The following is a 27,310-nucleotide window of genomic DNA, read 5'->3' as shown; positions in this document are numbered from 1 at the left end:
ATTTTTCTGTCTCATGTGAGATGGTGCAATATTAACTTTGAGTTGACTGTAATAAATTAAGGATGCACTTTGTAACCACCAGGGCAACCTCTAAAGAAGATAATGAAAACAGGTACAACTCAAAAGCCAATTGAGGGCTTCCCTGGTGGTCCAGTGGTTATGAATCTGCCTGCCAATGCAGGGAACACAAGTTCAATCCCTGGTCCGGGAAGATCCTACATGCTGAGGGGCAAACTAAGCCTGCATGCTGCAACTACTGGAGCCCATGCTCTGCAACAAGAGAAGCCATCGCAATGAGAAGCCCATGCACCACAATTGGAAGCCCATTTATGATTCTATGAGCTAGAAAATCAATGTATGCATGCTAACCCATATATTCACACATATCTATAAGTATTTCTGCATCTATTCATCTCTATATATTTTAAGATAAACATGAATTCGTAGTGATGTTCCAGTACCATATTGTTCATCTTAACCTTCCCTTCTTGCTTATCTGTAGCCTGCCATTCCAACATTGAGAAACCTAGTTCCAGCCATCCACCACCCATTACTTAATTGTTTGATCCCAGTGTATATGGATTGCAATATCAGAATTGTTAACCTGTATTCCTACGAGAGACAGCTTTACCAAAGTTAAGTGCTTTTCTATGGTTTCCTTTGTTTTTTAGCTCTGGAGTTTCCAGTCAAAATACCATTTTCCAGGGTTACTTAGGTCAGCATATCTGCTCCCCATGCTCTTCAGCGACATAGTATGGAATTCTACTTATCAATAAAAAGGAAAAGATATTGATACATACAACAACTTGGATGTATCACAAAAGCGTTACACTTAGTGAAAGATGCCAGATGCAAATGAGTATATATTGCCTGATTCCATTTGTATGAAACCCTACAAAAGGCAAATATAATCTCCCATGACAGAAAGCCAATCAGTGATTGCCTGAGATGGAGTGGAGGGTTGGGATGGGTAACTAAGGAACCTTTTGAGGGTAATGGAAATTTTCTATATATTGATTGTGGTGGTGGTTACAAGGAATGTGTTTGTCAGAACTCATTGAATTGTACAAATAGGTAGATAGGTAAACAGAGAATATATCTCAATAAAGTTCATACGTTAAAAAAGTAAAAAAAGAGACCTGGCTGAAATAATTTTCCCACAGCAAGCAGATCATTTAGTCTGATGAAAATGACAGAAAAAAATGCAGGGGCATGGGTTTGATCCCATATGTGCTCCAAGGGAAAAAAAAAGGATACAATGAGATGCCATTTCTTTGTTCTGAGATTGGAGAAAATTGTAAAATAGAACAACACAGATTATTGGCTAGGCTGTGAGGAAACAGGTACTCAAATACGTTGATAGTGGTTATGAACTTGGAACAGCCCATTTGGGAGGGAATTTGGGAGTATCGACTAAAACCAGATATTCATGAAAAAAAGGTTTTTGATTTATTTATGTGACTGCACCAGGTCTTAGTTGCAGCACATGGGATCTAGTTCCCTGACCAGGGATCAAACCCCCTCCCCCTGCATTGGGAGCACGGAATTTTAGCCACTGGACCACTAGGGAAATCCCCAGATATTCATTTTTTGATGCAGCAATCCCAGTTCTATGAATTTACCCTGAAGATATACCTCAGATAATAATAAAAAAATATATGTACAAGGTTATTCCTTTTGGCATCGTTTATACTTGCAAAATATTAGAAACTGCCTATATGCACAAACATAGGAGCGTAGTTCAATTATGATACATTGAAAAAATGGGGTACTATGTACCTGAGACAAGATATTATCAAATGAAAAATGCAAAGCGAAAAGAGTAGTTACAGGATGTTACCCTTCATGTAGGATAAGTAAGATAATATACATGTATGTGTTACAGCAGAAAAGTTTTCCTTCTATTCTGTAGGTTCTTTGCTGGTTTGATAATTTAGTTGACATAAGACAGATAAATAGGAGAAAAACTAATTTCGTATGTGCAGGATACCCATAAAAATATGAGACCCAAAGGTAGCTGGGCAATTGAGGCTTACATGCCAAACTGAGCTAAGGAATAGGATAAGGGCTTCAGAGAGGTTTCAAAGGGGAGGAGGGCAATTTGCAGGATGATAAGAGCAGATGTTTCTTAGTCAAATGTTTGCTTGGCCATGCTGGGTCTTTCAGTTAAAACGTTATCTCCGTATAGTTCTCTTTCTGGGCCAGACTATCTATCTTAATTCTTCTAAGCGGTTAAAGGAGAGGTAGAAGTTTTTTTTTGAGCGGGCTGGTCTTGGTTATTTTCAGCTTAAAATAAGTCACACACCAAAGTACCACATTTTGTAGACATTCCTCCAAAGAAGACACAGATGGCCAACAGGTAGGTGAAAAGATGCTCAGTATCGCTAATTATTAGAGAAATGCAAACCAAAGTGGCATATTTTGGGGTGGCATTTCTGCTCCTCTTCACACGTGCTCATTTGTGTGAAAAGAAAGAGAAAGGATAAATTAGAAATTAAATAGGTTGGTTACCTCAACAAGGAGGTGGAGGGGAGGGCAAAATGGAATTCAAACAAAAACAAAGGAACCTAACCATATTTTAAATGAATCATGCAGCCTCATGGAGGAGGGGCGCTGGGGAGAGGGAGAACTAACCCAAGCAAATTTTTAAAAAATCTTTTTGGTCACTAGCATGTGGGATCTTAGTTCCCCGACCAGGGATCAAACCTCACCCCCTGCATTGGCATCTCAGAGTTTAAACCACTAGACCACCAGAGAAGTCCAAGCCAAGCAATTTTTGAACACAGTATTTTGACTACTATCAGTTTAAAAACAAAAGGAACGGCATCGTGTTGAAGCTATGGTAGTCTTGTTAAACACAGTATTTTGACTAGAAACCAACAGAAATCTAAAGACAAAAGAAGCTGTAAAAAAGTATTGACCTCTAGTTGATAGATTTGTTTTTCATAGTCTTATGGGTAAGCAATCTGGAGTTAATGTGCATTATGATTACACAAATAAGTAAATTTATTGTGAACAGTGGGAGATAGGTTTCATTCTGTTGGAGAAGAATATGAAAAGTGAGGAAACTAAAATGAATCTTGTGTGTTGTGCTAAAATGGAAGTTATTATTAGTGTACTTATGTTTTCCAAGTACATATACCTAAAAAATAAAAGGTCCATGGTCCAGTGGTTAAGACTCCTTGCTTCCACTTCAGAGGGTGCAGGTTCTATTCCTGGTCAGGAAACTAAGATCCCACATGCCACACGGCATGACCAAAAAAATAAAAATTAAAAATATATATACCTATAGCAAAATACATAACTAGATATAACAGGTATGTGTGTATACATGAATTAGTCCATATACATGTATTTTTTAGCTCTGTACACTGAGAGGGCATAGAAAAAATTACACTCTAGTAGCAATGAACACTTTCTCAACTGGGGCTAAAAAGGAATAATGTTGAATCTGGAGCATCTTGTAATGCTAGAAAGCATGGAATTGCTTTAAAAAAAAATGATGGGGCCATGACCCAGAGGAATCGGGTGAAGAGGGAGGTGGGAGGGGGGATCGGGATGGGGAATACATGTAACTCCATGGCTGATTCATGTCAATGTATGACAAAACCCACTGAAATGTTGTGAAGTAATTAGCCTCCAACTAATAAAAAATAAATAAAAGTTAAAAAAAATGATGGGGCCATGTCAAAGGGACACAAAAGTCAACTTGAAGGAGCTTCCACTGGTCAAATCTGGGACAATTTGAGCGTCAAAGGAAATAATGACAGTGATTGATTATAATCTATGGAATAAAATAAGAATGAGTCTGTACAGATCTAAACACATAAATGGGGAAGAAGAGAAAGCTCTTTCTTATAGTAGACTAGTAACTAACAAATATCAAAGGAATGTTGGTGTTAGGAAATCATTGATGGATGCTGAAGCCAATAGTTCAAAAATTTTACATCTAAAGACAGGATGATAAAGCAAAGGCGGCAAAATGTGAACAACTGATGAACCTGGTAGAAGGGTACAGGTAATTTCCTTATGGGCTTCCCTGGTAGCTCAGACAGTAAAGGACTCACCTGCAATGTGGGAGACCTGGGTTCAATCTCTGGGTTGGGAAGATCCCCTGGAGGAGGGCATGGCAATCCACTCCAGTACTCTTGCCTAGAGAATCCCCATGGACAGAGGAGCCTGGTGGGCTACAGTCCATGGGGTCGCAAAAGGTCGGATACGACTGAGTGACTAAGCACATTTCCTTATACCATTCTTGCTTTTCTGTAAGTTTAAAATGGCATAAAATCGCTTTTCTCCTAGCCCCACCAAAAAGAAAAAAAAGATAAATAAGGCATATCCTAGTACCAGATATGTTGCTGCTAAACATGCTAATTTTTTTCTGTCCCAAATAAAAACTACTGCTTGGGTGGCAGGGTTTGCAGCGGTGGCCGGTAAGCACAGAGACGATTATAATGCATTTTATTTTTTTATTATTTTTTATAATGCATTTTAACACTTATTTGAATGTTCCTGATGTTTTGCTATCCTAGTTTTGTTTTTTAAGTGAAACTTTCTCGTTTGATTCACTGCCATTCTTTCCTCACAGGTATTTTAAATTTATTGGTGGCTGGGCCCTTTACCTAATAGTATCACGTTAAAAAAAAAAAAAAAAGCGTCAAATCTTTAAAAAAAAAACAAACAAAAAACACGCCAAGGGCTTCACGAGAGACGGGATTCCCGTTTTCGGGTCACCCGGAGGAGGGCCGGAACAAAACATGCGCACAGCTTCCGCTTTCATTTCCACTGTAAAACCGACCATCTTCCTTAAAGGGGTACCGCGGAAGCGCGATTTTCGGTCGGCAAACACTTCCCTAGCGACGAGTCCCATGACACAGGAATGTCACAGTGTCGCATCACAATGAGTAGCCTAATGATAGCTCAAAAGCCAGATCTAATGACCTGGATTCTGGTAAAATACTAAACTGCAATTCACTTAACCGGCCAGTTTTTTTTTTTTTCTCTTGTCTCGGTTTCCAAAACGCTGAACTTCCGGAGTAGACTCCTCCCCCTCTATTCCTGCCCGGTGGTTTGGTCCGACCCAATTCTACTGACAGGAGAGACAAACCGCGTCGGCGCAGAAAGCTGTTGGGGGGGTGGGGGGGAGGAACATGGCGCAAGCTCTGTCTGAAGAGGAGTTTCAGCGGATGCAGGTACCGCTCGGCGGGGAAAAGACCAGCAGGCTAGGCGATGGGGGTGCGGGGAAGAGAGAGATTGTGCCACCGGCTTTGAGCAGGGGTTGGTTGGGATGGACCTTGAGTCTAAGGGTTTTGGAGAAGGGAAACTGAGGTTCCGAGTGGTGAGACTACTGGATTCCGAGAAACTGTTGGGCTCTCAGCGGTTGGATTCTGTTAGTCTTGTGGGTGGAAGAAAGAGTTCTAGCGTGGGTGATACCTTACTGAGACCTGGAGGGGACGAGACCTTTGGGCTCGTGTGGGAGACACCCTAGGTGGGCGATGATATTGCTGAGCTTTGAGGGAAGGAGATCCTGAGAAGGCGAAACCATTTTGCCTGGAGAGGAAGGAAGCGGGCGTTGAGTTGTTTGCGTCATGGTGGGGGGAGCCCTGGAGAGGGCAATACCATTACTTGTGGGAGGTAGACATTTTTGTGGGAGATACCACTATGCCAGGGCACTGGGGAAAGACCCCACATGTTGTCATTGTTCCTGGGAGGTGGAGCTTCTGTGCAAGGGGTGGTACCATTGGATGATTAGGGGTGATCCCATTAGGGCTGGGGTGATGAAGGCCCTGAATGGGTAATACCATTAATCCTTGTTGGAGAGAGAACCAGAGGAGGTGAAAGAGTGATACCCCTGGACCGCGTGGAGAGGAGATCACCGGGCTCTGGGAAGGTACCCTGACTGAGTATTCTGACCACTTGATTCTTTTGGTGGGACTCTGAGATGGGATGAAAGGCCAAAGGGGGCCCTTGTTGACATAGTTCCTTACTGGGGAAGATCATTGGATTTTGTGCGTGGGTAGACTCAAGGGGGGAAACCCTGTGTAGGGTCTGTGGGAGGACAGGAGGAACTCCAAGTGAAGAGGGATAATCCATTCGTCCTTGAACGAAGGAAACCAGTTGTCACTGTGTGAAGGACCCTGAGGGTGGAAGGGCAAGATAATTGGACCATAAAAGGGGAAGGCTCTTGTAACTTGTGCATAAGGGTTATTCCATGTGAATAAGGGTCATCCACCTAACCCATCCAAGGCCTTGTGGGGGAAAAACCCTGAAGGGTATAGGTTCATCTCATTGGATCATGACTGGGGAGATCTTGAGGGGTGTAGGGGACCCTTCAGTGAGGAAGATTGATTCCATTAGTCATGAGTGAAGGGAGAACCATTGGATTCTGATGGATAGAGACTTAAGTGGGTGCCAGGGGTGTTCTCATTGGATCAGGAGGAGAGGATCCAGGAGTGGACAGGGGCAGGAAAGGTTGTATAGGGCCCAAGCCCTCTCCCCTTTAGCAGACCACCCAGGGATGGAGTCTGGTGCCATGGGAGAGAGGGAAAGGTCCTGGTGCTGTAAGGGATGGTCGTTCTGGGAAGAACTGACCTCAGTGCCCTGAAGTATGGAATGGCCCATACTTCACTTGTCCTCGATTCTTGAAAGGGATCTGGACATTTTGAGAGCCTTGCTTGTGGGGACCCCGGGCAGCCCCTTTTTACTCAGTGAAATTGGTCATAATACCAAGCCCTCTTCCCTTGGGAAAGAGGGAAGAAGGTAGTCTCCCGCCCCCTACTCGGGCCAAGAGAATAGACAGCACCTCTGATGGAAGACTGCAAAGTGTTTAGTGTGTGATGAGGCCAGCCAGGGTGAGGAGGCCGACTTCATCCTGTAGGCACGGAGAGCCGTGGAACACACAGAAACAAGAGACGGACTGGGTCAGCACTGTGGCATCGCCTGGGGTCATAGTTGGACTGAAAGGGGAGAGGTGGAGGCAGCAGGGAGATGGGCAAAGCTGGCCGTGGTCATAAGTAGAACTGATGAAGGTGGGACAGGGGCTGAGCAGCTGGACTCATTTGGGATGCAGCAGGCACAGGTCTTAAGCGTGACTCAAAAGGCACAAGAAGAGCAACAGGGTCTCTGGGGCTCAGAGGGTTGGTTCCCTCCTCATGAGGGTAGGGGGCACATTCCCGCCAGGTCATTTCCCTCCCTGCTTCCCTCTCAGGCTCAGCTACTAGAACTCCGGACAAACAACTACCAGCTTTCAGATGAACTACGCAAGAATGGTGTTGGTGAGCCAGGAGGGTCTCATTAGATGGGGGTGGCTCTGGGGGACAGAGGCTAAGGGAGAAAATACCTCAGAGGCCTGGCAGAAAGACCTTTCAGCTCCTTACCACTAACTGAAGCTGAGATTCCCTGCTTTCCCCACACCAGAACTCACCAGTCTTCGACAGAAGGTTGCCTACCTGGATAAGGAGTTCAGCAAAGCTCAGAAGGTACCTCCTCCTACCTACTCACTCACCCAAGTTTCCCTGTAGCCATCTGACTCATTCATTTGTCCAATGAGCACCTGCAGTGAACCTGCATGTAACCTAACGTTACATGTTGTCATTAGTCATTCAGAAATTTCTCATGGAAGTCTCCTTTGTTTGGTAATTTTATCTAATTTTGTTTAATTTATTGATTAATTTTAATCACTTAATTAATTTTTAATTTCAACTACTTATTCAAAATAGTCAAATCCATCAGTAAGTCACCTTGACTCTGCCTTCTGTCCTCTACTCACATTCCTGCCTTGTGCTCCTAGTCCCCACCCCGTCCTGGTCCTGTTGGTAAAGTGAGACTAAACCTACCTCTCAGATCCTTTGAAGGTGAGATAGCATATAACCTGTCATGGCCCCTTAAGGCATTCAAGGCCCTCCTTTGTCTCTTTCTTCACTGCTCTGTCCCCAAGCATAGCACAATGTTATACATAATATATGCTCCACGAATATTTGCTAGATGAAGGAATACAGAATGCAGAAAGTCTGGCAGCCAGAAAGCTGGGCTTCTGTCTGATAGGGTGCTGATTTCCCAAACTGGCAGTGTCTTCAGCTGCCCAGCAGAGGAACAGCAGTTTCCATGGTTCTTTGGAGGGATCCACATAGATATGTTTGGACAGATGTAGCAATGAAGCCATAATTTCTGAGCCCAGAGATCCAGCCTGTGAAGGGTTAAATACTATGACCTGTGACAAGCTCAAGAGCTTAGAGGAAAGGGTGTAAGCAGGGTGCTCCTCACTCACTCACTCCATTCCTTTGGGCTATAAATTGTTGTGTGAGTTCTGTGGTTATAGACACCCCCATCCCTCAACCCCTGTTATCATTGTGTCCCCTTGACATTTGCCACAATCTCTCCATACCCTAGTGAGGGAGTCCATCTCTGTTCACCTTATCTCTCTTCCCATCCCCCTCACCTTTAGGCACTGAGCAAGAGCAAGAAAGCTCAGGTAAGGGGACCCCTGGCGGGTAAATGTGTCTGGTAGACTGCCTTAGAGGGGATATTTCGGTATGCTGGGATCTCCTTGTACTGGCCTTTCTTTCTCTGTGTGTGCACTTGCATCTGTGACTACCTCCCAGCCATGTGTTTTTGTGTTTGTCTTTTGTGTTCCTGTTTTGTCTCTCTCTCTCTGTCTTTCTCCCTTTTTCTTTATCCTCCTCTCTGAGCCTCTCTCTGTCTCTGTCTTCCTGGTCTTGGATTCTTGTTTCTCTCTCCAACGTTCTCTTTGTCTTTCCCCCGCCTGTTCCTATCTCTGCCATTGTTTCATTTCTTCTTTCCCTTTCTTTGCCTCTCTTGACTCCTTTTTCCTTACTCCCCTGTTCCTCTCTCTTTTCCTGGTTCATTTCTTTCCCTGACCCCCTCTCTCTGTTCCATTCTCCCTCTGTTGATCTCTTTGTTCCTATCTCTCCATCGTCCAACCTCTTCTTTTTCTCTCTCTCCCCCTCCCCATCCCTCTCTCCTTCCTCCTAACCTCCTTTCCCCATCTCTCTGTTTCCTTTCTCCCCAATTTCTATATACCCCTCTTTTCCTCTCATTCTCTCTCCTGTCTTTCTCTCCCTCCATATCTCCTCTTTTATTCTTCCTTATATCTCTCTTTCCCCTTGTATCTCCTGATTTCACCCATCTCATTCTCTGTACCCTCTGTTCTCCCTTCAATGTCATTTTCTCCATTTCTGTTTCTTTGCCCTATTGCCCCATCCTTTCTACCCCTGTTGGAGACCTGGCTTACATCTGCCACTGCAGGAAGTCGAGGGGCTGCTGAGTGAAAATGAGATGCTTCAGGCAAAGCTGCATAGCCAGGAGGAGGACTTCCGCTTGCAGAACAGCACGCTTATGGCCGAGTTCAGCAAGGTGCTGGTGCCCTGGATAATTGAGGGGGGCGCAAGGGGTAGGGACTACATGGGCTGTGGCTGGAGGGCTGCTGAGGGTGGTTGGACAGAGGCTGGCCCTGACTCACTGTCCATGGTGCTGAAACACGGCCTGGAACTGTTGGGGGGCAGTGGTTTGACAGATGGGACCACTCACTGCTGGGATTAGAAGGCCGCAAGCCTTAATGTCAGCTGGTTCTTGACCAGGTTACTCCTTTTCTTTGAGCTTCAAGTTTCCTGGTGTATATTTTGGGGCTGGTGCTATGCAGCCCCAGGTTATTGGGGAGTCTTAGGTAAAATTCTTATGCTTAGTATGGGATGGAAAGATGTTTAAGCCGCTTCCCTTTTCTCTTCTAAGTTTTTAGTGTCTTTTAAGGGGAGAAGTGTCATGGCAACAAAATAGGTATTTCCAAGGTTCTACCTGAGAATGTAGGTCTCGAGACTTCAAAAAAGAAAACAAAGCAAAGTATGTTTGTATGCAGGTACGCAGTATGGAGTATGCAGATATGCAGGTACGATACCAGAGGCAGTTTAGTAAGTAATAGTAAAGATCCAGAAGGCCTCGATTAAACTCTCGGCTCTGCCTTTTACTAACTGTAACCTTGAACAATTCACTTAAACTCCCTGTTTCTTGGTTCCCAGATGTTAAAATGGAAAAGCTGATAATGACAGTACCTGCCTGGCAGGGCTTTTGTGCAAACTGAATCAATTAATGTTTGCAAACCACTTAGAACAGTCTTGCACATAGTATCAGCTTATGTAGGTGTTAGCTGCTGATAATACTCTTTTATTAGTTCATTTTCCCTCTAAAATATTTCTTGACTATTTAAAAGGTTTATATCTATCCTATGGACTTGCCCTGCCTTTAGCCCTTACCACCTATTACCTGCTCTATTCCCACAGTCTCCTTGCTGTCTCCTCACTTCCAGCTTCTTGTACCAGGCCTGGTCTGAAAAGTGTTCTGACCTGCAGGTCCTACCACATTGCTCCTTTCCACAATACCTCCCAGTGGGTCCTTGCCCCCCAAAATTCAGAACTCCTGGTGCTCACATAACAGCTGATATCATTGCCTCACTTTTCACTGCTTCCTTCCTCCAGCCTCAATGGTATCATGGTTCTTGCTGGGTGAGGTGGGGCAGTTATTCCTCCATAAATCCAGCTCGTGTTTCCTGGCACCTGCCCTGAGCTAGGCACTGGGCCAAGTATAGGACCTCCTTCACACCTCCCTCCTCCTCCTAGAAGCTATAAGTGCTCATAGGGAGGCCTGAGTTCAAGGCCTGTCTCTGCCACTTATTTACCAAGATATTTCAGCTCAGTTGTTCTTTCAACAAATAGTTACTGAGCCCCCACTGTGTGCTCTGTGTTCTGGAAATAGTTGTACAGAATAGTCCTCCTTCTTGAGTAGCTTATATTTCTGGGAGTGGAATGGGAGAAAAGATGATAATATAGTAGACAAATAATAGCACTCATAGCTGACAGATTGAATTTACTGTGTGCCAGGTCCTATTTGGGCTTCCCTTGTAGCTCAGTTGGTAAAGAATCTGCCTGCAATGCAGGAGACCTGGGTTTGATTCCTGGGTCAGGAAGATCCCCTGGAGAAGGAAATGGCTAACCACTCCAGTATTCTTGCCTGGAGAATCCCATGGACAGAGGAGCCTGGCGGGCTGCAGTCCATGGGGTCGCAAGAGTCGGACATGACTTAGCGACTAAACCACCACCAGGTCCTATTTATGGACTTGCCTGGTGGCTCAGACAGTAAAGAATCTGCCTGCAATGCAGGAGACCTGGGTTTAATCCCTGAGTCGGGAAGATCCCTTGGAGAAGGGAATGGCAACCCACTCCGGTATTCTTGCCTGGAGAATCCCATGGATGGAGGAACCTGGCGGGCTACAGTCCATGGGGTCGCAAAGAGTCAGACACGACTAAACAAGTAGGTCCTATTTGTTGTGCTTTACATTATTCACTGGTTTAATTCTCTTGGCGAAACGATGAGATATCATTACTATCAGGAAAACTGAGTCCCAGAGAGATGAAAAAACTTATGCCAAGATCAAATGCAGAGTGGAAATTCACATGCAAGCTGTCTGGCTTTGGAATCTGTACTTGTGACCCTATGTTATGAAATAAAATTTAATTGTGAATCACAATTTATGATCCAAAATTTTTCAGAGATGTAAGAAATTAAAATCATATTAGGTAAATTTAATTGCAGTTTGTGCTAAGTAAGAAAAAAGTGAACAAAACGCCATGCTAGCAAGTATTATAGTTTCTGTGTTGGGGAATATTACTTGAAAGGTGACGTTTTAGAAGAGCACTGGTGGTTGCAAAAAAGCCAGTCATATGAAGAACTGGATGAAAGGAATGGTGTTCTGGGTAGAAAAGAAGCCAGTCAATAAAAATTCTCTCTAGGTCTCAGTATTCTCATCTGAAAGTGGAGACAAAGGATCCTGTCAGGTCTACTGTCCTGTTGAACAGGGGGCTGGCTTAGTTTGATTTGCATTGTATTCTTCTCCATGAGCTCTCCCAGGGCTAATGATAGGGAGCTGTGGGCAATACTGACCCTGGAAATGCTCTGAAAGCTGTCTGTGGTGCCTTGGCTCCCAGATGCAGACTGCTCCACAGAAGAGGGCTGGCAGTGGGGTCATCCATGATGTTGACATCTGGGACCAGCAACTTGTAGAGGAGCCTGAGGTCTTGAATTGTGACTGTGAGGTTGGGCGTGAGCAGGTGGAAAATTGTTCTCAGTATTCTCAAATCTTCTGTTACTCTTTCACTTCACAGCTGTGTGAATTTGAGGTTGTTTAACATCTGTGCCTCTACATCACAAGGGTGTTATGGGAACTAAATGAATTGTAAAGTACATGGACCAAGTGCTGTGTATATTTCAGCTAATGCTGTTCTGATTCTTTGCTTTTCTGCCACCTCACCTGTCCCCTGCTCAGCTCTGCAGCCAGATGGAACAGCTGGAGCGGGAGAACCAGCAACTGAAGGCTGGGGCTGCCAGGGCAGGGGCTGCCCAAGCTGGGAGCCTTGTGGATGGGGAGCTACTGAGACTGCAGGCGGAGAACACAGCCTTGCAGAAGAACGTGGCAGGTGTGTGGACACCCTGCTGGTAATGTGGGGACCTTGGGGCTTGAGTTAGGTATTGTCTTCCCTCAGAGAAGGGACAGGCTTCAGAATCAGGCTTGGCCCTGCCATGAACCAGTGTATGACTTTGGACGAGCCATTTCACCTCTCTGAGCCAAAGCTTTGTCATCTACCAAGTGCATGCACCTGGAAAATTGTAATAGAGATAAGAGGTGATAATCTTTCTGAGTTTAGCTCAGCACCTGATACCTAGCAGGTGTTATAGATTAGCAGGTTGAACATCAGAAAGGAGATGTTTGCTAAATGGAGAAAGGGAAGGAAGGAGCATTAGGAAGATTCTGAGCCCAAGTTGTCAGTGGGGTCTGGGATGAAAGCTGAAAGAAAGCTTCATCGAGTGTGGGAGTGTCCTGATATGTGGACTTTTGGAGAGCAGCTTGGGCTTGTGGGGTGGTGGGTGGTAGGTTTGTGATCAGGAGGGAGACTTTGTAGAATGTGGCTGGGGTTAGAGGTTGTAGAAGGATTCAGCTGTAAGTGGAGGAGGGTGGGTATCACCATCACCTTGGAAGACTGGGTGGGGCTTTAGGATGGAATTGGATCTTGGGAAACTAACTTGGGCTGATTTGATGGTAGATAGGATTTCTGTGGTTAGTGGGGCTTAAAAGATTTGTGAGAAGTGGGGGCTGAACCTTGATTTTGTAGGCTTGTGACCATTGGAGCAGGGTTTCTGCTACCTAAGGGGTTGAAAGCCGGTTCTCCCTCTATTTGAGGTGAGTCGGGGGTCTTCAAAGACTGCCTCATCCATCATATGTCTGTTTTGCCCACTAGCCCTGCAGGAGCGCTATGGGAAAGAGGCTGGCAGGTCCCCAGCTGCCTGTGAGGGTGAAGGGGACCCCCCAGGGGTCTCAACTTCCCCTATCATGGCCCCCATGCCATTGGCAGAAGTGGAGCTGAAATGGGAAATGGAGAAGGAAGAAAAGAGATTGCTCTGGGAGCAACTGCAAGGCTTGGAGGTGAATCTGGGTCTGTTGGGGCTGGGGTGCCAGAAGGCAAGTGGATGCCCTAGCTCTGCCTGGTGATATCTGTGACATCACTGTCTTGTGGGCTGATGGATTAGGAGGGCAGGGAAAGGCACAGGTCCTACCTCCTGCCTTGCTGATAACAATTCCCTCCCTCATCCATTCTGGCAGACCTTGAAGCAGGCTGAAACATCCAGGCTGCAGGAAGAACTTGCTAAGGTGGGGCTGCTAAGCTTTCCCTGGACTTTGCCCTCACCCACTCCCCACCTGCCGTGCTTCCGTTAGTAGGATAGAGGGGCAGAGTATCTTCTCAAAGCCCAATTTCATCATCTGTGAAATGCAAAGACACACATTTATGTCACAGATATGCTTTCAATATGATATGGGCTAATGTCCCTCTGTGTCTTGTGCTTGGCAGGTCCCATCCCATCCTTCTATGTCCTCCCAGCTCTGCTTGTTCATTCATCTGTCCATCCATCTATCTGTCCATCCATCCAAGCATTTATAGACTGCTGGCTCTTAGGAACTTGAGACCCAGTGGTGAGGCAGCTAATTATGATCCTGCTTTCCAGGACTCCCAGCCTAGCCATTCTATGATGTGGCCATCAGTTAATAGATTGGGGGCATATGTTGGGCTTTGGAGCCAAAGGAGCTGGGTACAGGTCACATTTTTGCTGCCGACCAGCTGCCCAACCAAATTACTTAACCCTTCTGAGACTCCATTTCCCCATTTGTAAAGCCAGTAGTGTTCACTTCTCAGGACAGTTTTGAGGATTCCGTGAAGTAACGTAAGTAAATCCCAGTCCAGAAGGGCCTTAGTGGAAAGTGTCTGTAAACATGAAATTAATTTTTGTCTTTATTAATATTATTCTCATCGTTATCACTTGTCTGTAACCCCTTCCCCAACCCCAGCTCTCCGAGAAACTGAAAAAGAAACAAGAAAGGTAAATTTCTTTTTTCCAGAGCTGGGGGGGAGGGGTTTGGGGGGACTAGGGAGGAGCTTGACTAGTGGAACTGATCCATATACATCTATCTTTCTGTGCCAAGTTTTTGCCGTCTGCAGACAGAAAAGGAGACACTATTCAATGACAGCCGGTAACTACCAGGGTTGGGGATATTGGTGGATAATATGGCAGTGCCCAGCATGATTAACCGAAGATCCTGGGGCCAAACTGGGAGACTGGGCCTCGGGCTGTGATCAGTGTGCCCCCACTTCCACCAATCACCCCCAGGAACAAGATTGAGGAGTTACAACAGCGGAAGGAGGCTGATCTCAAAGCCCAGTTGGCTCGAACTCAAAAGCTGCAGCAGGAACTCGAGGCTGCCAATCAGGTGAGGGGCTGGTTTCTGAGATCACTGGGACAGGGACGGGGCTGCAAGTCTGGGGAACTCTGAGGTCCACGGAGGCTAGCTGGGGAGTCTGATAGTTCCTGTGTTAGAAATATAAGGACTGAATGGGTCTTGGACCCCTTAGGAGCTAAGAAAGTGGAAACTGGGGAACCCTGAGAGCCCTAGGGGTTGGGCTAGGACTCTGCATGAATCAAAAATCTCAGAGGGGCTGAGGACTGGGGGCCTGTGTGCCACAAGTGTAGATGAATCTGAATTGCTGGGGTATTAGAGATAGGAATCTGAAGAAATCTGTGGTCACTCGACTGGGACCAGGAGTTGGAGTGAGTCTGAACTCTCCGGAGGCTGGGTAACTTTTAGAACTATGGACCCAGCTGGGCCTGGAGGCTGAGTGCATTTGAAACCCTCAGAGCTTGGGATCTGGTTTGGGTCTTGAGACACCTAGGAATTTGGATCATGGGATCTGGGTGGTCCTGAGAATCCTGGGGATTGTGGATAAAAAAACTGGTGAGTCTGAGACATCCAGAGATTGGAGCAAAAGTCTGGGGTGGTTTGAGGCTCCTAAGGGTGGGGGGCTGGGTGACTTTAAAGTCTCTAGGCTTCCCTTTAGAGTGAATGTGTCTGAGGTCCCTTGGACTGGGGGATATAGTTGCTGTGGGTCTAAGGCCCCTCAGAGCTGGGGACAGAAGTCTAGATAAAGCTGGGTCTTCAGTTAGCAGGATCTGAAGATCCCCAGAGACTGGGGGCAGGAGTGGCAGGTGAGGTGTCAGTCTGAGACCTCACCAGGAGCTGGAAACTATGCAGTTGTATCAGTTTGAAACCTGAAGGCTATGGGGCTGTGAGTTTGGGTGGGTCAGAGACTCTTGGGGACTAGGGACATGGGAGTTGCTTGTGTCTAAAACCCCTTGGGGTTGGAGTCAGGAGTCTGGGTGAAGCTGTAGTCCCTGGGAGTTGAGTGTGTCTGAGAATCCTGATGCCCCTGTGCTGGACTTCGGGTCAACGTGAGACCTCGCATGGTTGGGGGCTGAGTGAATTTGAGATTCCCTAGGACTGTAGGTGTTTTCTGAGGTGCTTAGGACTGGGATGTATACAGGGGTGTGTGAAGCCCCCGGGGATAATGACCTAGAGTGTGGGTGAGCCTGAGATCGCTGATAGCTGGGTAGCCCCAGACCCTCAAGTGCTGGCAACATGCTTCCCCCTTCCATAGAGGAGGTCTGTATGATACGTACCCCAGGGGAGGCTGAGGTCTGGAATGGACTCCCCTGACCTGGTCCCCACAGAGCTTGGCAGAGCTGAGAGATCAGCGGCAAGGGGAGCGCCTGGAGCATGCAGCAGCTCTGCGAGCCCTACAGGATCAGGTATATTGTACTGAGCGGGCTTGGGGAGGTGGGGGTGAGGGCAGGTTCAGTGGGTATTGTGCAGGCAGGCAAGGCCCCAAGGGTCCTGCTCCCCCTGGTCGCGGTTCTTGTGGGTGTGTGTATGTGTGTCCTTTCTTTCTTGGCTGCGGGTAGGTCCTGTCTTCTGGTTCTGGACCCACTCTCACTTGTTGTGGGGTGGGGCCAGGTGTCCCTTCAGAGTGCAGATGCGCAGGAACAAGTGGAAGGACTTTTGACTGAGAATAATGCTCTGAGAACTAGCCTGGCTGCCCTGGAGCAGGTACAGGACACATGGGAGCCCATGCTGATCCCTCCCTAGTTCCCCCATCTCCCTCTGCTTGTGATCCACATTGGGGTAGGGTCGCCTGGACTTCATGCTGTTCTCCTGCCTCTGCTTTTATTTCATTCTCAGCTTCTTTCTCTCGACTTCCACCCCTCTTCTCTCTGGTCCCCCATCTCTGCTTTTCTTACATTCTAGTTTCTCATTGGTAAAAAGCCAAGAAGTGTACTAATCTTAAGTGTACACTCAGTGAATTGTCCCTGTGTGTATATTTCTCTATCTCCGTGTAACCAGCACCCAGAGGAAGATATAGAGCATTTTCAGCATCCCAGAGGCCCCTATTACCTCTTTTCAGTCAGTACTTCCCAGAAGTAAGCACTTCTCTGACCTTTAGCAACATAGATTAGTTTTGTTTGTTCTTCAACTTCATGTAAATGGAATCAGACACCCAATCTTATGTCTGGCCTCTTTCTTGAAGCATTCTATCTGTGAGGTTTATCCATATGTAGCACTAATCTGTTCTGCTATCTCTGTGTACTATTTCATTGTATGAATATACCACATTTGTCCAATCCCCTCTTGATCACTTTGATTGATTTTCTCTTTGAAATTCTCTCTCTCCTCCTGGCTGTCTTTTCACCTCTCTCCCTGTCTCCTTGGGAACATCTCGCGACTGGCCCCTGGGGCCTCTTTCACTCCACTCTCATTACCACCATTCTCTCCAGATCCAAACAGCAAAGACCCAAGAACTGAATATGCTCCGGGAACAAACTGCTGGACTGACAGCTGAGTTGCAGCAGCGGCAGACTCAGTATGAGGACCTCATGGGACAGAAAGATGACCTGAACTGCCAGCTCCAGGTGACACCTCTGGCTTGCACCTGTCTCCCCCTAGTTCCCTAGTTCTGGCTCAGTGGAACTTCCCATGGGGTGCGGTGGGAAGACCATGGAGTCAGACAGACCTGGGTTCCAGTATGACCGCCGAGCTTATTAGCACCTATGTGTCCCAGGCCAAGTCATTTCACTCGAGATTGAGCCTCTTCAGTTAGTTAGGATAGCCAATCTGATTCCATAATAGAAACCAGAATAATGGTGGGAGAATTAATGGTGGGAGAATAAATGCTGAGGAGCAGCTAGGGATCTCTGCATGTTTCTAATCTAGAAATGGAGAGACCATCACTCACTTGACCAGATGTGTCCTGGATGACCAGCACCTCCTGGGGACTCTTTATCAAACTCACTCCCTTTGTCTCTGCATTAGGAGTCATCGCGGGCCAATAGTCGGCTGCTGGAACAACTCCAGGAACTTGGGCAGGAGAAGGAGCAATTGATCCAGGAACTACAGGAGGCTCGGAAGGTGGGCAACACTGAGGGGGTAGCCCAGACTGCAGGGGCACAGGTGATGTGGGCCAACCCAAGGGAATGGGAGGGGGCAGAAAGTAGCCAGTTCTATGAGGAGGGGTGGGTGGCTTAGCCTGGTCAGTGAGGCTGGGGAAGAGGTGCACTTTGGCTTGTTCCTTTGCCCTTGTTTGGTTTTGGAGAGGAGGTTGACTGGCGTCCTCCTGCCTGGCCACCAGAGTGCTGAGAAGCGGAAGGCCATGTTGGATGAGCTGGCCATGGAGACACTGCAGGAGAAATCCCAGCACAAGGAAGAGCTGGGAGCAGTGCGACTACGGCATGAGAAGGAGGTGCTGGGAGTGCGGGCCCGCTACGAGCGTGAGCTCCGTGAGCTGCACGAAGACAAGAAGCGGCAGGAGGAGGAGCTGCGTGGGCAGATCCGTGAGGAGAAGGTGAGTGGGTAGGTGATGGTGCCCTTCTGTCTCTAAAACCTGGGGAGCGAAGCACTGCTGATGGGTCAGAGGGTGGCATGGGTGAGGTTCCCACTTCTCCACTTGGCCCATGGTGGCTGGCTCTCTCACAGGCTCGAACGCGGGAACTGGAGACTCTTCAGCAGACGGTAGAAGAACTTCAAGCTCAGGTACACTCTATGGATGGAGCCAAGGGCTGGTTTGAACGGCGCTTGAAGGAGGCTGAGGTGAGTTGGTGCCTGGGGATGCTCAGAGGCTGGTTGGGAGGGTACCCATGGCAAACCAGGGGACCAGGAGTGGTCAGGCCCTGGAAGTTTCTGAGATGCTCTGGACTTGAGCATCCTCACCGCACTCCCTGGGTCAGCGGCACCCCTCTCGAGGGGACTGGGGCATGGTCATCAATCAGTAGGGCAGAATGTCAGCTGTGCAAATTTGAAAAGGCACCTCTTCCTTCTTACACTGTACTTCTGTCAGGAATTTATTGTAATACAATCATTCTACTTTTGTTCCAAGCAGAACTTTTACTACCATTTTCTGGAAAACTGATGGTAGTACGTAAGAGGCTGTGTTACATGGCAGTGAAGAACATACATGCTGGAGCCAGTTGTTTGCCTGGGTTTGAATCCTGGCTAGGCTGCTTTATATTATAGCTGTGTGGCCTTGGACAAGTTATTTACTTCTCTGTGGCCAGTTTTCAACATCCATAAAAAAATGATAACGATAGTACTTGCTGTCTAGGTACTATGGGAGGGTTCTATAAAATGAGGTAATATGTATAAAGTCCCAGGTGGCGCTAATGGTAAAAAACTTGCCTGCCAGTGCAGGAGACGAAAAAGATGTGGGTTTGATCCTTGAGTCAGGAAGATCCCCTGGAGGAGGAAATGGCAACCTACTCCAGTATTCTTTCCAGGAGAATCCCATGGACAGAGTAGCCAGGTGGGCTAGAGTCCATGGGGTTACAAAGAGTTGGACACGACTGAAGCGACTTAGCACGCACAACATTCCTGGCGTGCAGTAGTGCTATGTTATGTTTTATTAAATAAGATGTAAATGCAGATGTTGGTCCTCGATGTGACACTTCTGCATCCAGTGTTCCCTGTGGGAGTATCTTCTCTGCACATCCAGGGGCCCACTGCAATCCCTTACCCTCTTCACTGGGCGTGATGTTCTCTTGGGGTCTGTGGTCAGACCTGGGACTTGTCTTGTAGGAATCTCTGCAGCAGCAGCAGCAGGAACAAGAGGAAGCCCTCAGGCAGTGTCGGGAGCAGCACGCCAGTGAGCTGAAGGTGCCTATTGTATGATGGCATTCCTCTCTAGTGGGAGGATGGAGGTTTCCCAGGCCTTGGCCTGAGCTGCCCTCTGCTTTGCAGAGCAAGGAGGAGGAGCTACAGGGTGTGCAGGAGCAGCTCCGACAGGCCCAGGAGGAGCGGGACTGTCACCTGAAGACCATCAACAGCCTGAAGCAGGTCCCTGGTCCCTCCTGAGCCCTTGAAACACCCTGGGCCTCAGCATGCAGTAGTGGGGCAGGGAGGGAGCACACTACAGGCGGCCATGCTGGCGCCCACAGCCATGCTGTCTCTCCCCCACAGGAAGTGAAGGACACAGTGGATGGGCAGCGAATCCTGGAAAAGAAGGGCAGTGCTGCGGTATGACAGCACATGCTTGGGAGGTGTTCACGCATGGCCCACTCCTGTGCTGTGGTACCCCCACCTGTGGGCCCACCAGGCCTCAGCCCCCCTCTTTCCCCCTTTCCCCACAGCTCAAGGACCTCAAACGGCAGCTGCACCTAGAGCGGAAACGGGCAGATAAGCTGCAGGAGCGGCTGCAAGACATCCTCACAAACAGCAAGAGCCGCTCAGGTGAAGGGCCCAGAGCGCAGGGGAGGCTGAGGTGTGGGGAGGCAGAGCCTGGGCCTGAAGGCTGGGGCTGCTTCCTGTACTTTATTCTGTAGGGCACTCCTGTGTCTTCTGTCCCTCTTGAACTTTGTCTTTTACCCTTTCTCTGCATCTCTCCCTCCTCTGTTTCTCTCTCTCTGCATTCTCTCTCTGGGCTCTCTCTCCTTTTTGCTGTGTCTCTTCTGTTTCTATCTCTCTGCCTCCTCATTTCATCTCTCTCTATCTGCCTTTCTCTCCCAGATTTCCCTCTCTAGTTCTCTGTTTTTCTCATCCTGCTCTTTTCTTCTCTCTGTTCCTTTGTCTCTCTCCCTCCTCAGTCTCTCTCATCTGTCTTTGTCTCTGTTTGTCTCCTCACTACCCCTCAGACACTCCCACACCTCACCTAGTGTCTCTCAGTCTGTTGTGTTCATTCTCTTATTCTGTAAATATGGACTGAGCCCTCACACTCACATCTGGGGTCCCTAATAGGAACCTCCCTGCCCTAAGTCTCAGTCCTCCAGGAGTTTCCCGTTGAGCTGGGGAGACAGACTTACAATCAGGTAGCAGCATTACTATGTGATCATTATGCAGTTAAAATCTACATTATTTCTACCACTTAAGGTAGAAAATAAAAGATAAAAATTTGAGTTGCCTCAGACTGCTTTTTTTTTTAAACAAAGAAATGACCTAAAACTATGTTTAAATAAATAAGTTGCAGTGATGGCTCTGGTGCATTTCCTGTATCACAAGTGAGAGAAAACTTGCTGCCTGTCCCTCCCCAGCCACCCTGCTCTTGCTGGAGATCCTTGGCTTGTAGTGTCAGTCCCACTCCCTGACACTCAGAAGCAGCTGCAGGAACAGAGGCACATGTTTAGTGGCTGTGTTTCAAGTGATTTGTCAAAAACGGGTGTATTTCTCACCAAATCACTGTCTCGCTGAGGCATTCAGTCTCCTGAAGTTACCTCTCTTTATAAGGGAGGACTTTTCTTTTCTGTTGCAAGTTGGTGTACAAATCAACAAACAGATTCAAACTGTGTGCCATACATTCTATTTGTCCACTAGATGAAGATTTAGGTGTATGCCTATGAGTCTATCGTCATCTTTTCTCTCTGTGTCACTACTCTGACTTGTGTCTTAAACCAGCATCTCTATTAGCTTCTATCATCTGCTCTAGCTTGCTGTCTGTCTGGGGTCTTCTCTCTGCACATATGGGTGCCCCGATGCCCTCTCCAGCTATCTGTACCTTGAGTCTGAGTGCAAACGTCAGTTTATGCCCATTTGTGACCGCATCACGTCTTTCTCCCTATCTTCACCCTTTTTTCACTTCTGGTGTGTGTTTGCCTAGAGAAACAGCTCTTTTTTCTGTTTCTGCTTTTCTCTACCCTACTGTCTGCATCGTGCCTGAGTGTCTCTTTGCCTCTCTCCATCTCTGTCAAATCTATTTCTGCCTCTTCCTGCCCTGGGACCCTGGGGGATTGGGGCTCAGATTTCTCTTCCTTCTCTGCCCAGGGCTCGAGGAGTTGGTTCTCTCAGAGATGAACTCACCAAGCCGGACCCAGACTGGGGACAGCAGTAGCGTCTCCTCCTTCAGCTACCGCGAGATCTTGCGGGAGAAGGAGAGCTCAACTGTTCCAGCGAGGGTAAGGGGCAGGGAAGAACATACAGCCCCAGCTTCTACCCAAATTCTGGGTCCTCCTTTTTCCCTTCCCTGCTGCCATCTTCTACTCTGGGCCCAGCACACACATATTCTTGTCAAGTTTTCCTCAAGCTCACAAACTTGGATTCAGATTGCTAAATGGAGGATGAACAAATTATCTTCTCTGACCCTGTTTCATCATCTCTGGGCTAATTCTACTCTTCCTGGTGCCATAAAATATGTGGCTCATAGTAGGTGCATTATCCATGTAGGAGATCCTTTTTTTCCCCATTTCATAGTTATCACTTATTATTATTGTCTATGTCAGCTTCCTTGCCAGACCCTTATATTTGGAAATAACCTTTTTATCATTCTATAAGTAGTTTGTGTACATTGTAGAGGGGCTTCCTGGGTGGCTCAGTGGTAAAGAATCCACCTGCAATGCAGGAGACACAGGAGACCCAGGTTTGATCCCTGGGTTGGGAAGATCCCCTTGAGGAGGGCACGGCAACCCACTCCAGTATTCTTGCCTAGAGAATCCCTTGGATAGAGGAGCCTGGTGGGCTATGGTCCATAGGGTCACAAAGAGTTGGATATGACTGAAGCAACTGAGCATGCATGCACATACATTGTAGAAAAATTGAAAAAACACAGCAAAGATTTTTTTTTTAATTCAAGGAAATCACATCTTTACCATCCAGAGATCACCACTATAAATTCTTAGTTCATACCCTTCTAGACCCCTCTCTATTTTTTTAAACCCAAATAAGATTGCAAGTAACCAACTGATCTCTCCCATCCTAATTGGTAAATGTTCAAGTGATGTGGGTTTGATCCCTGGATCAGGAAGATCCCCTGGAAGAGGAAATGTCTACCCACTCCAGTATTCTTGCCTGGAGAATTCCATGGACAGAGGAGCCTGACGGGCTACATTCCATGGGATTGCAAAGAGTCGGACACAACTGAGCACGCACAGATCTTCTGTAGTACTTTGACCTTAATCAGATTTCTCTAGTTGGTCCCAAAATGTCCTTTATTGCTGGTCTTATGAAAACCAGCATTCAATTTTGAGCACAGTTGCTGCATCTGGTTGCTTTATGTCCCTTAAATCTCTTGAATCGAGTGTGATCCCTCATTTTCATGACATCAACCTGTAGAAGAAACCAGCCCAATTAACCTGCAGAAAGTGTCCCACCTTTGGGATTTTCCTGTGGGCTTTCTGGTGGTGTCATTTAGTTTGTTCTTCTCTCCCCTGATTCTCCTGCCAACTGGGAGAACTCAGGGGCCCCAGGCTCTCCCTTCATGATCTCAATAAGTCTATACTGTTTCTGGTGTGATGGTTTCTCTCTGCCTCTTTAGGCAAAGGGGGATCCAGAGTCTCTGAGGGTGCCAAGACTTGTCTATAGTTTGTCTGCAGCCCCAGTTGCAGAGCCCACCCCCGGCTTGGTTCTCCTCAGTCCCAGATCCTATCTGGGGTGACAGTGCTGAGCCTGGGCTGGCCTCTCCCCCGCTCTTCCCTGCAGTCCTTATCCAGCAGCCCTCAGGCCCAGCCCCCCCGGCCAGCAGAGCTGTCAGATGAGGAAGTGGCTGAGCTCTTTCAGCGCCTGGCAGAGATGCAGCAGGAGAAATGGATGCTGGAGGAGAAGGTGCCATCTGCTTGCTTGTCCCTGCTTGGCCTGCCTTGGCAAGGAGGCTGGGGTGGCAGGAGTTGGGGGTGGAGATGGGGCAGTATCTGGCCAGGCCCCTCCTCCTGGGTGAACATGCTGCAGTTTAGGGTCTGAGGTGGGCTGGGCCACCCTGCAGGTGAAGCACCTGGAGGTGAGCAGTGCATCCATGGCAGAGGACCTCTGCCGGAAGAGTGCCATCATTGAGACCTACGTCATGGACAGCCGGATTGGTTAGTGCTCCCTCCCCAGCCCTCACCCCTCATTCAGCCCCTCACCTGCTCCTGCCTTCCCTGCCATCCAGAGCTGTGGCCTCTCTCTTCTGATGGAAATCACCAAAGTTATTGCAAAGACCACAGGTGGTGGAGGGGGCAGCCAGGCAGGCCAGGACCTTACTGCCTTCCTCTCTACCCCATCTCTCTTCTCGGTTCCTCCCTCTTGTCTGAGGCTCTGTCATCTCTCCACCCTCCTATCTTGAGTGTCTTTCCTTCCCATTTTCCTTTCTCCTCCCTGTGTGTCTTCCCCTGCTTTCTCTCCCTTCTTTCTGCCTCATCTCCGCCCCCCGCCTTCATTGTAGCTCACTGTTCCTACTGCCTGTCTAGATGGTTCCACCTCTGGAAATTTTCATTCTCTGGATGCATAACCTTTTTAGGGTCCTTCCCTCCTCCCTGCTCTTCCTCCCCTCTCCTCCTTTCTCCTCTTCCTTCCCCCACCCCCATCTTTGTTTCTTTTGTCCCTTTCTTTCAGACCTTCTCCTCTGCCTGTTTTATTAAACCTTAATCAGAACAATACCACTTGACACGTGCTGAGAGCTGACTGTGTTGCACACAGTCATAGGCATTTTTGCATGTGTTAGTTCTTATTCTGATTTCTCAGGGCTGCACAGCTAGTAAATGAAACCAGGGTTTCACATGGCAAAGCCTCTGCCCCTCCATTAGGTTTCTCCACCCATTCTTCTCCCCCACTCCCTGTTTTCCTCTTTCCTGTTCTGTCTCTGTCCATCTTGGCCAAGGGGGTGGTTCTTAGCTTGGGTCCTTGCAGATGTATCTGTGGCAGCAGGCCACACAGACCGCAGCGGGCTGGGCAGCGTCCTGAGAGACCTAGTGAAGCCAGGTGATGAGAACCTTCGGGAGATGAACAAGAAGCTACAGAACATGCTGGAAGAGCAGTTGACCAAGAATATGCATTTGCACAAGGCAAGTGTGGCCTACCAGCCTACCCCTTTGTCTAGCGATGCAGCCCCTGGGTCATCTGTCAGATCGCCCTTCACCCACCCCATTCACCATGTGCTCCTTCCCCCTCGTCTTCCCATCATCCAGTTAATGTATTCACTCTCAGTTTTAGTCTTTCACTCTTCCTTCTGTCCTTGTATCCACGCACTCATCCAGTCATACACATTCAGCCACTCTCCCATCAACCCACCAACTATTTGCCCATCTGCCTTGCTACCTGTCTAATCATCTGCACATGTCTTTGCATCCATTTCCTGACATATCTCTCTCTCTCCCCTAATCATCAATCACCCCTTGTCTTACTTTTACCCACCTGCTCAGCAATCTGCCTGCCCACCTGTTGTCCTCCATCTGTCCTCTGAACAGTTCATCTGTCCACCTATTTGCCTACCATGGATCTCCCATGCATCCACCTATGTGTCCACTCACCCACCCTGCCATCCAACTATTTTCCCATCTCAGGGTAAGTCAGAAAGGATACAGGTCCAGCCCCTACCTCAGAGAAGCAAGCTCACTGTTTAGTAGACAGGAAGGTGGTGGGGATAGGGGTACAGCAGATGATCCACTCCCATGTCCATATCCCTGGCTCTAGGCACCCCTCACCCCCTCACACACACCTTTCCTGAGCCCAGCCCACTGCTGGGAGCTCTGGGACTTCTTCAAATACCTTCTTGTCTCAAGCTAGACATATCTGGAAATCGAGGGGATAAGATGAATGACACCCAGCCTTGGTTAGGGTGCCATTGCCTGCCACCTTCTCTGACCCTTCATGGCTCCTTTGTTTCTTAGGACATGGAAGTTCTGTCCCAGGAAATTGTGCGGCTCAGCAAGGAGTGCGTGGGGTCCCCCGACCCCGACCTAGAACCAGGAGAAGCCAGCTAAAGACCTGCAGGCTGCACCCACTCCCTTCCTTCCCTGGCTCCCAGGACACCATTCCCTTGGGCTTTGGTGGGAAAATGGGGGCTGGGGCCAATATCAAATAGGTTGGGAGACTGGACATTAAAGGGGTTGGAGGCCTGATGGCTGGTGTCAGTGACCCTGTCTTAGGGCTGAGGCCCCTGGGGAGTGGGGAATCCTGAGGGGAGGGGCAGGGTTTTCTCTTCCTCCTTGGTCCTGGCTCCCAGGGGCCTTTGCCTTCATCTCTGCATGAGCTCTCCCTCCAAGAGACCAACTCTTTTTATTTAATTTTATTTTTTAATTTATGTCTGGAAGCCTGGCTACTCTGCATTTGGGATTGGGGATGTTGGGTGGGGCATGGTCCATGTTCAGCGTTCTAGCAATGTGTGTGTGTGTAAAGGCTGTGCAGCCAAAATACCATCTGGCCAGATGGGCCCACCCACTCACTGTCTGCTCTGATTCTTTCCAACTATGAGGGATATGCTTAGGGTAGGGAGGTTACTGGAAGGGGGAGGGTGGTCACTGGGTGCACCTTTACTCTTCTTCCCCCACCCTCAGCCAGCCTGTCTCCAGTTACTGTTGACCAGTCTCTCAAACTGAGTGGAGCAGAAATACCCACAGACATGTATGTGGGTGAATCTGTTTGGGGTGTGGGTATAGATGAGTGGACAGATGGGAGGATGGATAAGTGCTTGGATGGACTGACGGACAAAGTAGAATGTTGCATGGGTTGGTGATGGGAAATAAATGGACGGATGGATAGGTGATTGGGTGAATAAACAGACAAATGGGTTGCTGGACAAGTGGATAGGTAGAGGAGGAACAAGTGGGGATATAAATGGACAGATGGATGGCTAGGGGTATGTGTGGATGGATGAGTGGGCAGGTTGATGGATGAGCTAATGGGAAGACTAAAGAGTAGGTATAATAAATGATAGGTAGAGCTATGGATGGGCTTCCCTGATAGCTCAGTTCGTAAAGAATCCACCTGCAATACAGGAGACCCCGGTTTGATTCCTGAGTTGGGAAGATCCGCTGGAGAAAGGATAGGCTACCCACTCTAGTATTCTTGGGCTTCCCTTGTGGTTCAGCTGGTAGAGTCTGCCTGCAATGTGGGAGATCTGGGTTTGATCCCTGGGTTGGGAAGATCCCTTGGAGAAGATAAAGGCTACCAACTCCAGTATTCTGGCCTGGAGAATTCCATGGATTGTATGGGGTCACAGAGAGTCAGACACTACTGAGCGACTTTCACTTTCAGAGCTATGGATAGATGGACAGATAGATGGGTGGTAGTGGGGAATCCATATGGATAGGTTGATAAATAGGTGTATGGGGTTAATATACAAATGGATGAGTGAATGGGTAGGTGAGTTAATGACTAGATGGATAGGTGACTAGATGACATAGATAGTGACTAGATGGTGAGTTAATGACTAGATAGACCCATCTAAATGGATAGATGGGTAGGTAGAAGGAAGGGTAGAGAAATTGGTTGTGTGAGTGGAGGAATGGATGGGTAGGTGGGCAGTGGGTAGGAGGAGGGATGGAGACATGGACAGATCAGGATTGTGATGAACAAATGGAGGATTACATGGGTGTACAAGTCCGTTGAACGGCTAAAATTGGTCCTGCTCCCCCATTGCCACATACCTTTAATAACTAAAGGTGAGGTGTCCTCTGTGTGCCATGCCCCTCTCACATCACT

At 47.9% G+C, this 27,310-nt stretch overlaps 1 protein-coding gene across 3 annotated transcripts; it reads left to right on the top strand.

The window, feature by feature from the left end:
- The first annotated feature begins 4,906 nt into the window (after positions 1 to 4,906).
- Positions 4,907 to 26,048, top strand: GRIPAP1 (GRIP1 associated protein 1). Of its 3 annotated transcripts, XM_043458989.1 has the most exons (26): positions 4,922 to 5,192; positions 7,208 to 7,274; positions 7,417 to 7,478; positions 8,444 to 8,470; positions 9,265 to 9,372; positions 12,332 to 12,482; positions 13,302 to 13,486; positions 13,664 to 13,711; positions 14,405 to 14,436; positions 14,540 to 14,587; positions 14,725 to 14,824; positions 16,120 to 16,197; positions 16,403 to 16,495; positions 17,221 to 17,355; positions 17,756 to 17,851; positions 18,072 to 18,284; positions 18,416 to 18,529; positions 19,511 to 19,588; positions 19,673 to 19,768; positions 19,892 to 19,948; positions 20,062 to 20,161; positions 21,686 to 21,816; positions 23,336 to 23,458; positions 23,616 to 23,709; positions 24,518 to 24,672; positions 25,498 to 26,048. In XM_043458989.1, exons 1-26 carry the CDS (start codon positions 5,151 to 5,153, stop codon positions 25,588 to 25,590), a joined length of 2,526 nt encoding a protein of 841 aa, XP_043314924.1. In that variant the 5' UTR covers positions 4,922 to 5,150; the 3' UTR covers positions 25,591 to 26,048. The 3 variants fall into 3 exon arrangements, with proteins under 3 accessions (XP_043314925.1, XP_043314926.1, XP_043314924.1); XM_043458990.1 differs by lacking the exon at positions 25,498 to 26,048 and having other exon boundaries at positions 4,907 to 5,192; positions 24,054 to 24,660; XM_043458991.1 differs by lacking the exon at positions 13,664 to 13,711 and having other exon boundaries at positions 4,921 to 5,192.
- The last annotated feature ends 1,262 nt before the right edge of the window (positions 26,049 to 27,310 follow it).

Source organism: Cervus canadensis, chromosome X (assembly GCF_019320065.1).
Source record: "Cervus canadensis isolate Bull #8, Minnesota chromosome X, ASM1932006v1, whole genome shotgun sequence".
NCBI lineage: Eukaryota > Metazoa > Chordata > Mammalia > Artiodactyla > Cervidae > Cervus > Cervus canadensis.
This window is presented reverse-complemented; position numbering and strand designations above follow the sequence as displayed.

Bases quoted from the DNA above. Each gene is read 5' to 3' on its own strand.
- GRIPAP1 (XM_043458989.1), top strand. From the start codon at position 5,151: ATGGCGCAAGCTCTGTCTGAAGAGGAGTTTCAGCGGATGCAG. The intron at 8,471-9,264 runs GTAAGGGGACCC...CTGCCACTGCAG, and splicing joins GCAAGAGCAAGAAAGCTCAG to GAAGTCGAGGGGCTGCTGAG. The intron at 18,285-18,415 runs GTGAGTGGGTAG...GCTCTCTCACAG, and splicing joins GGCAGATCCGTGAGGAGAAG to GCTCGAACGCGGGAACTGGA.